The sequence below is a fragment of the Rhinopithecus bieti genome, unplaced genomic scaffold (genome assembly GCF_001698545.2).
Source record: "Rhinopithecus bieti isolate Rb0 unplaced genomic scaffold, ASM169854v2 scaffold_44592, whole genome shotgun sequence".
Taxonomy (NCBI): Eukaryota; Metazoa; Chordata; class Mammalia; order Primates; family Cercopithecidae; genus Rhinopithecus; species Rhinopithecus bieti.
This window is the reverse complement of record NW_016818423.1, coordinates 302290-313859: the sequence shown is the minus strand read 5'-3', so window position 1 is coordinate 313859 and position 11570 is coordinate 302290. Positions and strand designations below refer to the sequence as shown.

Here is an 11570-nt window from a genome sequence, read left to right as displayed (position 1 = left end):
TACTGATTTTTTAAGGAGAAAAAGCAAACTCTTAGATGGACAAGGGTAGTTGTGTCTGATGATTGGCATGGTTGGCTAGAGGAGGAAGCCAGTTCCTCTAAGAATATGGCTTGGTAAGCAGAGTTGGAGCCAAGGAGATTCCTTGAGTGTTTTTAGTGTCCAGTGTAATTAAGCTACTATCTAACCAGATGTATTGATTGCTTTAATAAGAATAGGCTTCTTTGTGTGTCATTTCTTTGTGTGTCATATGCCCTGCTCTTAAATGTGTCACCTGGATAATACTGGCTACATCTGACTCCTTGGGTCTCCTTTGCTTTTATTGGACCAATTCCTAACTCCTGTTATCTTCTTTTGGAATTGTCAAATTGTTTAATCCTCTTACTACCAAATTATTCTTTAAAACAGACTCTGTACATCTCTTTTGTGATCTGTTACTTTTTGCCTTGTCAAAAAAGCCAGTCTTTATTTCCAAATTCTTGATGGGGTGGATAGGGACTATCTTTTCATAGGTTGGATGCATTTACATTTTTGGTTATTGTGTGTTAAGTGAAGATTTGGCAACTGCTGGTATTTATGCCAGTGGGTTGGCAAACCAGGATATTTTAGCCAATGCTGTGGATGATGTTACCTGCAGAGAGGTTACTGTTGAATTTGAAATTGTACTTGGATAACACATTATCATTTGCTTTTATAATTCAGTAGTTTCTAACTCCTTTTAATATGATCAGATTTGAACAGTTAGGTATCTTTTAGCTGACTGTTGAATATAAGTGATTGCTACTAATTTTCAGTAAGCTCAACATGTCTAAATTGATTTGATTTTGCAGAGTTAAAAAAGCCAGTTTTTTTTTTTTTTTAAATACAGAAGGGCTATAAGACAAATTTGGGGAAAAGATGCAGTGGAACAGAGGTAATTACTTTTTTTCAAATTCAAAAGGATTTTACTTTCATCACTTACTTTTAAATATTAGAAGTGGAACAAGAAGTGTTTCTTGAAAACAAACTCCTAAAGAAGTGTTTCAAATATACAAAAACACTTCCACATATTCACAACTGTGTTGTTACTGCTTAACAAATCACCCTAAAATTTAATGGCTTAAAACAACACAGTGTGTATGTGTGTGTGTGTGTGTGGTGTGTGTTTTAAGAGATAGGGTCTCACTCTGTTGCCCAGGTAGGAGTGCACTAGTATAATCGTAGCTCAATGCAGCTTCAAACTTCTGGGCTCAAGGAGTCCTCCCACCTCAGTCTCCTGAATAGCTGGGACTGCAGAGGTGTGCCACCACTCCAGACTAATTTTTAAAAAGTTTTTTGTAAAGCTAGAGTCTCGCTATGTTGGTTGCTTAGTCTGATCTTAGACTCCTGACCTCAGCCTTGCAAAACACTGGGATTACAGGTATAAGCCACCATACCCTGCCTAAAACAAGACAGTTGTTTAAGCCTCACAGTTGCTGTAGGTTAGGAACGTAGGCATGGCTTTCCTGAGTCATCTGCTTCAGGGTCCTTCACAAACTGCAGTCGTGATTTCAACTGTGGCTGCCTTCATCTCAAAGCTTGCTTGGAAAAGTTCTGTTTCCAAACTTACTCATGTGGTTGATGTCAGAATCCATTCTTCGCTGGTTGTTGGACCGAGGATCTCAGTTCTTAATTGTGTGTAAATGACCCAGGGCAGAGGCAGAGTTCAGTGGGAAGCTGCAGAGCGACAGCTTTGTATATGTAGTTGTTGTCCAGAGATGTCTCTCTCGGCTTCATGTGGCCTCTCTGTAGGGCAGCTCACAACATAGCAGCAGTTATCATCAGAGTAAGCAATCAGGACAATAGATAGAAGAGGACAAGTAAGATGGAAATCACAGCTTTTGTAACATCTTGAAAGTAACATCCCATGACTTGCCTTATGTTATTTCTTAGAGGCATGTCATAGGTCTAGCCCACAGTCAGGGGAAGGGGATTACATCAGGGCATGAGTACTTGTAAGTGAAGATCATTAAGAGTCATTTCATGTGCTGCTAACCACAGCAGTTGAATGTAGAATCCATATATTTTGGAGGAAAGGGAGAAAGACTAAGATCCAGAGACTTTTTTTTTTTTTTTTTTTTGAGACGGAGTCTCGCTCTGTCGCCCAAGCTGGCGTGCAGTGGCCGGATCTCAGCTCACTGCAAGCTCCGCCTCCTGGGTTCACGCCATTCTCCTGCCTCAGCCTCCCGAGTAGAGTAGCTGGGACTACAGGTGCCCGCCACCTCACCCGGCTAGTTTTTTGTACTTTTAGTAGAGACGGGGTTTCACCGTGTTAGCCAGGATGGTCTCGATCTCCTGACCTCGTGATCCGCCCGCCTCGGCCTCCCAAAGTGCTGGGATTACAGGCTTGAGCCACTGCGCCCGGCCAGATCCAGAGACTTTTAAGAGCTTTGCTAATTTTGCTTCTGTCTTTGCCCAAGCACCTTGGTTCAGTCTTTTGCTTTCTTCTTTTTTTGCTGTAGTGGCAAAAACCGCAATTACTTTTGTACCAACCTGATAGCACTTTGCTTCATGTTTGCTGTATGGTTGTTTCCTTTTGAGAGAATTTACCCTGAAAATAGCCTTGCTTATGTGTTCACCTGCTTCTGCCGGCTTTGCACATTATGACAACCTGGTATACTATCATGAAAGGTGACAGGATCCCAGAACTGATTTTTGAGCTGAAAGGCTGCTGCTTTCTGTAAGCAATTTTACAAAGTATGGAAAAGACTGTATTTACATATGTAGGCCGGAGGCTGGTACTTTTGGAAACCGTTCCTTGAGGTTTTTGTTTGTTTGTTTGTTTGTTTGTTTTGAGAGAGTCTTGTCTGTCGCCCAGGCTGGAGTGCACTGGCGAGATCTTGGCTCACTGCAACTTCCGCTTCCCTGGTTCAAGCAATTTTTGTGTCTCAGCCTCCTGAGTAGCTGGAACTACAAGTGTGCACCACCATACACAGCTAATTTTTGTGTTTTTTAGTAGAGACGGGGATCTCGCCATGTTGGCCATTCTAGTCTCGAACTCCTGACCTCAGGTGATCCACCTGCCTCAGCCTCCCAAAGTGCTGGGATTACAGGCATGAGCCACCACGCTGGGCCCCCTGTTCCTTGAGTTTTAAATAAAGATATATAAGTTTCTGGGAAGAATGAACTCTTAAAAATTTAAAGGACAAGAATGGTTTTGATCACCTTAGCGCTCTTTGCACTGTTATGTGGAGCATAAAACAAGTGAGGCCCTCCTTAGGCTGACATTCTTTCTTCTGGAATACAAAAGAGTAGTTGCTCTTGCTTTGCACAAAATGCAGGAGAAAAAAAATCAGAATTTTAGTTGGATAAAGGATATAACCAATGGGGAAAGAAATTTTATTTGTAATCTTCAGACAGGACATTTTCTTTCTTTCTTTCATTTTTTTTTTGGAGATGGAGTCTTGCTCTGTCGCCCAGGCTGGAGTTCAGTGGCTCGAACTCAGCTCACTGCAACCTCCCCCTCCTGGGTTCAAGGGATTCTCCTGCCTCAGCCTCCCAAGGAGCTGGGACTACAGGCACCCGCCACTATGCCCGGCCAATTTTTTTATTTTTTAGTAAAGACAGGGTTTCACCGTGTTAGCCAGGATGATCTTGATCTCCTGACCTCATGATCCTCCTGCCTCGGCCTTCCAAAGTGCTGGGATTATAGGCGTGAGCCACTGCGCCCGGCCTTGCAGCAGACAGGACATTTTTGAGACTAAAAGGAGAAAAATAAGTTTAAAAATAATTATTGAATTGTCCTTTGCATAGTTTACACTAATTTTCAGTATCCCCTCTGTGACCTGATTTGACATTTATTTTACCTAGTTGTGATGTTTTTGAATACATTTATTGAGAACCTGTTGTGCTAGGCACTCATCAATAGTATTTCTAATCATCACAGCAACTTGAATGATATTTTCTTCATCAATGAAAAGAGAATGAGGTTCTGGGCAGTTTAGTGAAATTTCTAGGGCACTTCAAAGTTGTCTAGTTCAGTGCTTCCCGACCCTAATGCTTAGCGTTGATCAGAGCTCTTTCCCATTTTACCCTGATCCCCACCCTCCCCCAAATGCCCTTAGGGCAATAAGTGGTATACCAGGAAGACTGCTACTTATAACTGTTCATTTTCAAGGAAACTTAAGTATCTGCGCAATTAAATACCAGACAAATGTGTGTTTTGTCTTAACCTTGTTTAATTAGTAAACAACAAATTAGGTCCTTAAGAGCAAAGTGTGTGGCAAACTGCTTTGGTCCAGGCAGTAACCCATGTCCATGAGATAGATTATAGAGCCACTTAAAGGTAGATGAAAATTATGCTGAGAAACCCAGAAATTAGATTTGGGAAGCAGAGATTTATTTTAGTGAGAGCAGAGTTTAATTATTTTTCCATTATCATTGGGTTATGGGTTAAATGGGAAAGTTAAACCGTTATTGTCAAGGAGAGGAAATGTTTTGTGCTTTCTGGTTTTTTATTGTGTTCCTCTGAGAAATTCAACTCTCCAGGTATTTTGTGCTCAAAATGGTGGTTAAATACTATCTGAAACGTCTTAGTTTCCTGTGTAATAGCAGTTGAAAACATAATTAGAGGAAATAAGAGGGGGCATTTTAGCCAGTAAAGCTGATGACCAGAACCAAGAATGATAGAGTTCTGTGGAATTTTACTTTGTAAGCCTGGTCACTGGTGCTTTGATCTAAAACTGTACTGTGTTTTGCTTGAAGGGTATTTTGCATTTTTTTTTTTTTTTTTGTAGCTAGTATAAACTTCTCATGTTGGCTTATGGCCAGCCATCCCTGTGTTTCTCTGAAGCATGGAGTGATTTGTGAAGTCACTTTAATGGCATTACCAAGTATTGTTAAAAAATTAATGGAGGTTAGGAGATTTCATTTCCCTTCCAGTAATGAAGGAATAGCTTTTCTGTCCTTCCAAAATCTTGGAATAGGGTAGTGTTGTGGTCGAGAAGTATTTTGGTTAATGGAGTCTCTGTGTATAAAGGAAGTGAATTTTGCCTCTGGCATTCCATAGCTCAGGTTCATAGCTGAGGTTCATAGCTGGGTTCATGCTCCAGCTTGAGTAACTTTGTCTGGTAGTTAGTACACATAGAGAAGTGTTTTAATAGTTGTAGATACTTTCTTTTTCAATAAGAGTCTACTTCGTAGTTAGCTAATAGGGTCACTATTAGTTCCTTCCCCCCCTCCTTAAAAATCTTGGCATGGGTTAAGTGAATAATTCTAGTTATTTAAGTTGAGCCTCTATTGGATGGTTTGATCAGTGTCCCCACCCCTGCCCCCACCTTGCCTTAGGCCTCTCTGTGACTTTTACCAAATATATAGTAGTGCTCTGACCACAGTTGTGTAGTTGGAACACTTTAATTAAAGACCTTCAGGGCACGTGAGCATCTTCAGTACCCTTGTCTAAAAGAAAGTGTTGACTGCTGTACTTTCATCCTTTATGAATTCTTTAAAAGCATCTATTATTTTTAATTTGCAGCAGCTCTTGCCAGGTAAAAAGTTTTGGGAAACAGATGAATCCAGCAAAGATGGACCAAAAGGAATATTCCTGGGTGATCAATGGCGAGACAGTGCCTGGGGAACATCAGGTAATCTAGATCTAGCATCTGTACTGTGATTTATGCCTGTCTTAGAGCTCCTTTCCTCAGCAATTGGCAAGATATGAATTTTACATCAGTGACATAAGCATGTCAAGCAGTGTCCTCTCCTGTAGTATAATTGCCATTAAGGAGCTTATATGATGTAATTTATTAAAACATAATTAACATAAAATCAAATCTTCAGTATTTTTTGAAGTGCTAGCCACAGGGGAATGGTCTTATTTGAAACGACCATAATTTCAGCTGTAACGTTTTGTTCTGTACTGCTGTCAGCATACTTGGAATTAGAAAATCCACACCTGCCATTTGAAGTTCATGTTTCTTTTTCTCCCCTTGCCCTTGTGTACCATGTATGGAATGATCTATCTTTAAACGTGATTGGGACCAAATCAAGTCACTGGGCACGGACATTCTTCTGGCATACTACCCCTGAAGAGGGATGGGGAGAACTTATAGAGGCAGACACACTGACAGCAGAAAAAGTGACAGATGATAGGGAGGAAGGAGACAGAAAACCCAAACCAGTGTCGTGTATTACAGCACAACGTAAGCATGGAACCTCATGATGGCAGTGAATTATCAGAAAAGAACAAATTACATTGTTTTTAAAAAGGGCAGTAAAATCATATTTTGTTTTAGTAATACTAATAAAATATATTTAAAAAATCCTTTTACTTATAAAGGGATAAACATTTTATCCACTCAGCTAGATAAACCAGCTAAGCGAGATAAACTGTTGTATTCCTCTGCTATCCCGGATAAATGAGGAGTGTGTTCCATTTCCTTAGCTTATGTTGAATATCATACATTGAAAGACATGATAGGAGGTTTTGGCTCAACTGACCTTGGCAAGTTTCCTGATTCCATTGGTTTATCCATGAGACGTCACTCATAATTTGTTTGAGCCTCTGGCTGCACTGTGTCATGCTTGTGTATCTTTTTTGTAGATCATTCAGTTTCCCAGCCAATCATGGTGCAGAGAAGACCTGGTCAGAGTTTCCATGTGAACAGTGAGGTCAATTCTGTACTGTCCCCACGATCGGAGAGTGGGGGACTAGGCGTTAGCATGGTGGAGTATGTGTTGAGCTCATCCCCGGGCGATTCCTGTCTAAGAAAAGGAGGATTTGTAAGTTGGCTTGAGGAACTTGTTCCTATCTCTCTCTCTCTCTCTTTCTTTTTTCCCCTAAAGCAAAACATGCCTGTTTAGTGTCCTTAGATATTCACAGCATTAATTACAGGGTATTTTCAAACAACATTTGTTGTAAATAGAACTCAGCAAACATAGTAGGAGATGTAAACTAAACTTTTAAAAACTAAATTAATAATGTTTTGGGGGGGACACATTGATAGTCATGTGAGATGAGAACTGAAATCTTGATCACAGTTCATTGGTCTATCAGAAAACACCATTTTACTTTAAAATAAAACAAAAGGAGGGTGGTGAAGGAATTTAAAACATAAAGCTGATGATGGGATGTTAACAGGGAATTTCAGATTTGAGAGCAGTGATTTGCCAATACCCGGGAAACCTTAATATAGATCAGATTATAGGGCTATTCTTGTTTTGTTAGCTACGATTTAATTATAGAATCCTCTTTGGCCCTCCTTGAATGGCTTTGTTTCTCACACCTGGCCTGTCAAGAAGTTAGGGATTCTGTTAATTCTTTCTTACGAATTTTCCGATGCTAAATTGTAGTCAAATAAGTCTCTGTGTCTATAGCCTCTTTCTTTTTAAGTCTTAAGCATTTTTCCGTGAGCATCTGTGATAGCCTTTCTCAAAACAATTTCTTTATCATTAACTTTCTATATTGAGAAGTCTTAAGATGTATTTCCATTTGAGTCTTCCTCATTTTGAATTCTGTGACTGTTGTCATATTCCAAGTTACAGATAGGAAGGCCATGAGAGGCACTTGAATCTGTCTTCCCTCCCTTTCTCCTGTCTAAACTTGTTTTGTACTTTTTCAAAGCCATTTCTCTGAAGTCATTTTGGGCTGATATCACCTGATAGCGGTCATTTAAGAGATTTTAATATAATTCTTTCTCACAAATTATATTAATAATATTATAACTTTCTTTAATAGCATTTATTGCTCAGTATTTCTTAGTGTTATACATCTTTTGCTGGGTATCAGAGGCTTGGTCCTGCTTTCCCTAATCCACGTTAAATTTTGTTACAGAAACAGTAGTTCATTTTTGGTGCAGCTTCCTCAAGTGTCAAGTGCAGTTCTTAAGTACTAGCTATTCTAAAGCTGACCTGATTGCTTTTCGGTGTTTTGACCCTGCAGAGACCTAGGTCGGGTTTAGTAGCTTGTGAATCAGATAGGAGATGGCTCCTTTTATATGAACCTTCCCAAGGGGCTGCTTGGGAAGAACAAGATCTACCCTTTGGATGTGAGTTATTTCTCTTTTTTCACCCGATCCCCAGCTCACCTCTTTTTCTGTCCTCACTCTTTCCTCATCTTATGAGCACAGATTCCTCAGCAGAAATTAGTGTTGTGCGTCAGTAGGTTGCTAGTGTGGTGAACTGGAACCTGTGACTCTAGCTGTGAATTCTCTGTCATGTGTGTGATCAGTTTCTGATTCTTGGGCACTAACCAGGAGGCATGTACCTGCATTACTGTGAAGCTTGTAGGAGGCAGAAAAATAGTTGGAATTAGGAGAAAGATACATGGTGGGTTTGAATCATTTTGCCACTTATTTTCTCTTTTAAACAATCATCTCATACAGTTATTTTGATGACAAAACTATATCATTTGTCCTGGGAGACTGGTGATTTACCTCTATTACAAAAGAATTGTGACTAGAGGAGGTTAAGACTTCAGGCTAGATAGATGGGGTCAGAAGATTGGACTCTAACCATCCAGATAATTTACTGAGCTTCTGAGGTATGCATAAAGATAAATGAAAATTTTGAGGTATGCATAAAAATAAATGAAAATTCTCCAAATTTGTGTTCCAGCTTCTTTTAGAAGGAAGATCGTGGGTAATGGAATATTATCCCATAGTTTAACTTAGATTGCATCTATAGAGTGATAGAAGCAGACTGATCTAGTGACATCAAGCCACTTGTTGGCATATACAGTCTTCTGGTGTCTGGAGACCTGTGGCTCAGTGAACCGGTTATCTTTATTATTGTTATTATTATTGACATGGAGTTTCACTCTCGTTGCCCAGGCTGGAGTGCAGTGGCATGATCTTGGCTCATTGCAACCTCCACTTCCAGGGTTCAAGCGATTCTCCTGCGTTAGCCTCCTGAGTAGCTGGGATTACAGGTGCCTGCCACCATGCCCAGCTAATTTTTGTATTTTTAGTAGAGACAGGGTTTCACCATGTTGGCCAGGCTGGTCTCAAACTCCTGACCTCAGGTGATCTTCCCACCTCAGCCTCCCAGAGTGCTGGGATTACAGGCATGAGCCACTGCACCCGGCCAGTGAACTGATTATCACCTTTGTGGTTGTATCCTCTTGATTTTATACCTAACCTGGCTTTGCTCTGCCTGTTGGTCAGGATGACACCTGACTAAAGCTCTTTTTGTGGAAGCCTGAGTCACTTCATGGTTGTCATAGTATGTGTGCCTCTTCTTGAGGAAAGTGAGCCTTTTCTTTTTAAGTCTAGTCTGTCATTTAAAGTGTTGAATTCAGAGAACCAGAAAGATAGGATATTGGCTTCTTGTAGATAATTGTTCTAAAGGAGGAGTGGTACTTGGTAGTATATGGGGTCAGGGCATACAGGTATTTTTACTTTTGGGGTAGCTGTATCAACATTAACTCCAGTAAGCCTCGCTTTAATCTTGAGAGCTGAAAACATCATCTCTGACGGCATAGTGATTGTAGACCTCAAAGCAGGTAACTAAGAAGTTATTCTTACACACTGACAACAGATAATCTATACTCTAACTTTTCTGGTAAAGGTGGTTCAGAACTAAAATAAATCTTTCTATAGTGGTTTACCGTTTTCAGTGAACTTTCCTAGTTACAGCTAGATTGAAGCTGTTTAGCTCTTTGTCTAGCTTGAATTCATTTTGATTGTACAAATGGTCTCAGTTTAGTGGTTTTGGCTTCTGTGATAAGAATACATTCTGGCTAACAAGAAGAATCTGGCAACCATATTTTGTTCTGAGCATTCACTGTAAATTTTTGGTAGTATTCTACATAGGAATCTCAAACTTCAGGAGAGCAGCTTTCAGAATAATAGAGCTCAAAATATCAGTCAGATCTTTTACTTTTCTTTTCATATCCTTTATTTTATTTATTTTTGGAGTAGAACAGGTGCCCGCCCCACAGCCCCCATGGTTCAGGGTGGTTACAAAATGAGATGTAAGTATTGTTTTTTTGAGGCCCGTGGGTGAGATTGCCATCTAAGGACCCTGCTGTCTGGAATACCAGCTGATCTTTTTCAAATAGGTGGAAGCCTAGCCAGCCAAAAAGTGGATCATGATTTCTACCTTGCTGGTTTATGGTGCCCGGGGAAATGAGAAGACCACTCTAAACTTCGATTAGGGTAATGACCAACTTTAACCTCACAGAAGAAAGATTTTTAGAAAAAATATATTGGGAAGGTCTTTCTGTTTGTTCTGTAGAGAGTATCTGCTTTTTGATCTAGAGGATATGTACACATTCATAGTATACATCTATTTGGGCCGTGAAACTTGATGACTTGTTTGTCGAGGTTTCACTGCATTTACTTTAGGTAATGAGTGCTACTTTACTTTCATAGGTTTTGTTTGAAAACTTCTGTACAATGTAATGCAGATAGAAGTCAGGGGTTTGAGTTTCCAATGGACCTTAATTCATCTGCAAAATGGGGATAATCAAAACTCGACAAAATAATTCATATGGCTATGTAGCATATGTGAAAATGCTTTGTAAACATTAAAAGTCTTACTACCCAAAGTCAGTGGGCCAACAGCATTAGCATCGCCTGGGAGCTTATCAGAAACTCAGAATCTCGGATCATACCTCAGAGCGAATGAATCAAAACCTGCATTTTGACAAGACTACCCAGATGATTTGTATGCACATTAAAGTTTGATAAGCACTGCTGTCATACGCATATCTCAGAAAACTCGGCTGGACAAAGAGTCTAATGATTAGAGCCTTAAAAGTTTCCTGGGGGAAAAAACATAGTATGTCTAGCAATTTTTAAGCCTTGGTGGGGAGGGCTGGTGAGGGCACTGTGAAAAGGCAATGGGGAAAAAATGTGAAAATTGGATAAAGTATATTTTAAAAAAGACAACTCTACTTTCATGAATTTCCTTATTTAGTCCTTGGAACAACACTTTGAGGTAGATACTATTGTCTCTATTAATTTATAGATGAGAAAATGAGTCTTTAGAGGGGAAGTGAGGGACTGAATTCAAACTTTGTTCTAATTTCAATTTTTAACTATATTGCTTTCTACTGTGCCATACTGGCGTTGTTTGTGAGTAGAAATCCTCAAAAAAGGATCAGATTTAATATGTTAAATTAAGAAGTATTTCATGTGGCTAGCAGTTTCAAACTTACAATTTTTAATATTTGCATTTTTTTTTTTTTTTAATTTTTTTGAGACAGTCTTTTTCTGTCGCCTGGGCTGGAAGGCAATGGTGTGATCTTAGCTCACTGCAACTTCCACTTCCTGGGTTCAGGTGATTCTTGTGCCTCAGCCTCCCAAGTAGCTGGGTACAGGAGTGCATGCACCACCCTAGCCAGCTAATTTATATTTGAAAATTTGAATTGCCAGTAGAGCTTGGCATTGTTGTACTTTAAAGGAATTAGACATTTCAGTTATTTGGCATTTTGTGAAAATGGGTAAGTGTGTGCAGGAGAAACCAATGTTTTAGTTAACACTGTTATAGTTTTTGGACTCAGTGTGTCAAGCAGGTATAAAATACTTCTTTGTAGAAAGAAGGGAGGAAAATTACTAATCCCATTAAATATGACTTCTCTGTGTGAAGCTTTCTTTTTTTTTTTTTTTTTTTTT

The 11570-nt window shown here is 39.6% G+C and overlaps 1 protein-coding gene across 14 annotated transcripts in view; it reads left to right on the top strand.

Annotated features, from left to right (window-relative positions):
- Positions 1 to 11570, top strand: part of PUM1 (pumilio RNA binding family member 1) — a 144015-nt gene that overhangs the window by 59761 nt on the left and 72684 nt on the right. For 9 of the 14 annotated variants that reach the window (XM_017857044.1, XM_017857043.1, XM_017857042.1 and 6 more), the window contains exons 4-5: positions 5489 to 5597; positions 6557 to 6735. The exons of 3 other annotated variants lie outside the window; for them this stretch is intronic. In XM_017857044.1, the coding sequence (XP_017712533.1) occupies positions 5489 to 5597; positions 6557 to 6735 (288 nt within the window). The remainder of the gene's footprint in view (positions 1 to 5488; positions 5598 to 6556; positions 6736 to 11570) is intronic. 2 more of the 14 variants (XM_017857036.1, XM_017857048.1) reach the window with 1 other exon arrangement.